Genomic DNA, 3,012 nt, shown 5'->3' with positions numbered 1-3,012 from the left:
GGAAGGGTCAGCTGTTTCCAGAAGAGCCAAAACACAAGTGGAAGATAGAACATGCAGAGCCTGGGGCTTTCCTAAAGGTCCTAAAAAGGAGCTCAAGACTGTTAAAGAGGCCCCAGCCCAAGGGCCCCAGGCCCATCAATCCAAGCGGTGCACAAGGGTATCCGCCAAAAGACACTGGTGAAGAGCATGTGCTCTGCCCTCGCCAGTCTTGCTCAGTGGATAGGGCAGTGACGGCGAACCTTTTGAGCTCGGCGTGTCAGCATTTTGAAAAACCCTAACTTAACTCTGGTGCCGTGTCACATATAGAAATTTTTTGATATTTGCGACCATAGTAAAACAAAGGCTTATATTTTTAATATTTATTTTGTATATTTAAATGCCATTTAACAAAGAAAAATCAACCAAAACAATGAGTTCGCGTGTCACCCCTGACACGCATGTCATAGGTTCGCCATCACTGGTATAGAGCATCGGCCCCCGGACGGAAGGGTTGCAGGTTGGATTTCGATCAAGGGCATATACCTCAATTGCAGGCTTGAGGTAACCAATCGATGTCTCTCTCTCTTTCTCTCTCCCCCCTTTCTCTCTCCCTTCCTCTCTTCTTCCCATCCACTTTCTTTAAAAATCAATGGAAAAATATCCTTGGGTGAGGATTAACAAAACAAACAAAAAAGATCATGTGCTCTGGAGTCAGATGCTGATTTCGAGGCCAGCTCCAATCCTCCCTGGGGCAGTGGCTCTCACCTTCCTGATGCCACCACCCTTTAAAACAGTTAGTTCCTCATGTTGTGGTGACCCCCAACCATAAAATTATTTTCGTTGCTACTTCATAACTGTAATTTTGCTACTGTTATGAATCATAATGTAAATATCTGATATGCAGGATGTATTTTCATTGTTACAAATTGAACATAATTAAAGCATAGTGATGAATCACAAAAACAATATGTAATTATATGTGTTTTCCGATGGTCTTAAGTGACCCCTGTGAAAAGGTCATTCGACCTCCAAAGGGGTCGCGACCCACAGGTTGAGAACCGCTGCCCTAGGGGCATTCAGACTGCTGACTACCAGTGTCCCTCCCGCAAGATGTGTGACTTCAGACATGTTTCTTAACCTCTCAGTGCCTCAGTCTTTGTATATATAAAGTGGGATAAGCCCTAGCCGGTTTGGCTCAGTGGATAGAGCATCAGCCTGTGGACTGAAGGGTCCTGGGTTCAATTCTGGTCAAGGGCACATGCCTGGGTTGTGGGCTCAATCCCCAGTGTGGGCAATGCAGGAAGCAGCTGATCAATGATTCTCTATCATTATTAATGTTTCTATCTCTTCCTCTCTGAAGTCAATTAAAAAATATTTAAAATAAATAAACAGAAAACAAATAATAAAGTGGGGATAAGAATGGTATTTCCTCATAAGAATGTTGTGACAAGTAAGATAGAGTTTGTAAAACTGTAACATAATGACTGGCAATAGTAATCTCAATAAATGTTACCATAGCCACCATGATCTCAGAGCCAAGGCCATACATCCAGCTGGTGGCAGAACAGAGCCTCTGGTTCCCAGGCGGGTGCTCGCTGTAAACTACACCAGCTGTTGTGATGTCAACAGCCAGTGGGAGAGAAAGGGAGGCATGAGGTCTGATAAAGACACAGACCTGTGCCTAAGAGGGTTGAAGCAGACTATAGACAGGGGAGGGGAGGGCGCGAGGGTTTGGCAGTGACTCCGATCCTGGAATGTTTTGGCCTCCGCTTTTCTCACCGTTTGCTTCCAGTTCCCTGGACCTTTGGCCCTGTTCCATCTGTGACTGCCACTTCCACTCCTACTCCTGGCTCAGACAGTGTAGAGTTGAGGTGTGTGACCTGCAGGGGCCCTTAGGGCAGGACCTCTCAGGCTGGGGCCTCAGCAGCATTCCCGAGGCTCCTCTTTGATGGAGTCAAGATGTTAAGTGCTGACACCTGGGCCACGAGCCAAAGGCAGCTCTGAGACAAGCCAGTTCTGCTGGGCTGTCAGGATGCCTCTCTCCCTCCGCTCTGCAGCCTGAAAGGAGGTGAGAAGGCCTTGGACAGGGCTGGGACACCCGGCCCTGGCACTGCCCTTGAGCTCTCTCCTGCTCTCTGTGCCCTACAGATTCGCTCCCATCACCGCTTCGGGGCTCTGTGCCAGCGCACAGCAGCCAACGAGTGCTGCCCCAGCTGGTCCCTGGGCAACTATGTGGCAGTGCTCTCCAACCGCTCCTCCTGCCTGGACACGACTCACGCGGACGCAGCCCGCATACTGGCCCTGCTCCGGACCTGTGCCCTCTACTACCACCGTGGGGCCCTGGGGCCCCCTTGTCTGGGACCTGGACGGGACAAGCCCTCACGCTGTGCCCAGGTTCCCACCAAGTGCTCCCGGAGCAGCGCCGTCTACCAACTTCTGCACTTTCTGTTGGACAAGGACTTTCTGAGTCCCCAGACTGCTGACTACCAGGTGCCCTCCCTCAAGTACAGCCTGCTCTTCCTGCCCACCCCAAAGGGTGCCTCCATGATGGGCATCTACCTGGACCACCTGGCCACCCCCTGGGGGCTCTCTGACAATTACACGTCCATCACTGGCATGGATCTGGGCCTCAAGCAGGAGCTGTTGAGGCACTACCTAGCCCAGGACACGGTGTACCCCTTGCTGGCCCTGGCTGCCATCTTCCTCAGCGTCGCTCTCTACCTGCGCTCCTTCTTCCTCACGCTCATGGTGCTGCTAGGGGTGCTGGGCTCCCTCCTGGTGGCCTTCTTTCTTTACCGAGTGGCCTTCCGCATGGCCTACTTCCCCTTCGTCAATCTGGCGGCCCTCGTCCTGCTCAGCAGCGTCTGCACCAACCACGCCCTCGTCTTCTCCGACCTCTGGCGCCTCAGCAGGAGCCAGCTGCCCTCCGGGGGGCTGGGGCAGCGCGTGGGCCGCACCATGCATCACTTCGGCTACCTGCTGCTGGTCTCCGGCCTCACCACCGGCGCGGCCTTCTACGCCAGCTACCTGAGC

General features: G+C 52.4%; 1 protein-coding gene across 1 annotated transcript in view; it reads left to right on the top strand.

Annotated features, from left to right (window-relative positions):
• DISP2 (dispatched RND transporter family member 2) overlaps positions 1–3,012 on the top strand; it is a gene marked incomplete at its 5' end in the record, with an annotated part of 16,297 nt that overhangs the window by 7,572 nt on the left and 5,713 nt on the right. The window contains one exon of the mRNA XM_006778164.2: positions 2,128–3,010. Within this exon, the coding sequence (XP_006778227.1) occupies positions 2,128–3,010 (883 nt within the window). The remainder of the gene's footprint in view (positions 1–2,127; positions 3,011–3,012) is intronic.

This window comes from Myotis davidii, unplaced genomic scaffold (assembly GCF_000327345.1).
Source record: "Myotis davidii unplaced genomic scaffold, ASM32734v1 scaffold46, whole genome shotgun sequence".
Classification (NCBI taxonomy): Eukaryota; Metazoa; Chordata; class Mammalia; order Chiroptera; family Vespertilionidae; genus Myotis; species Myotis davidii.
This window is presented reverse-complemented; position numbering and strand designations above follow the sequence as displayed.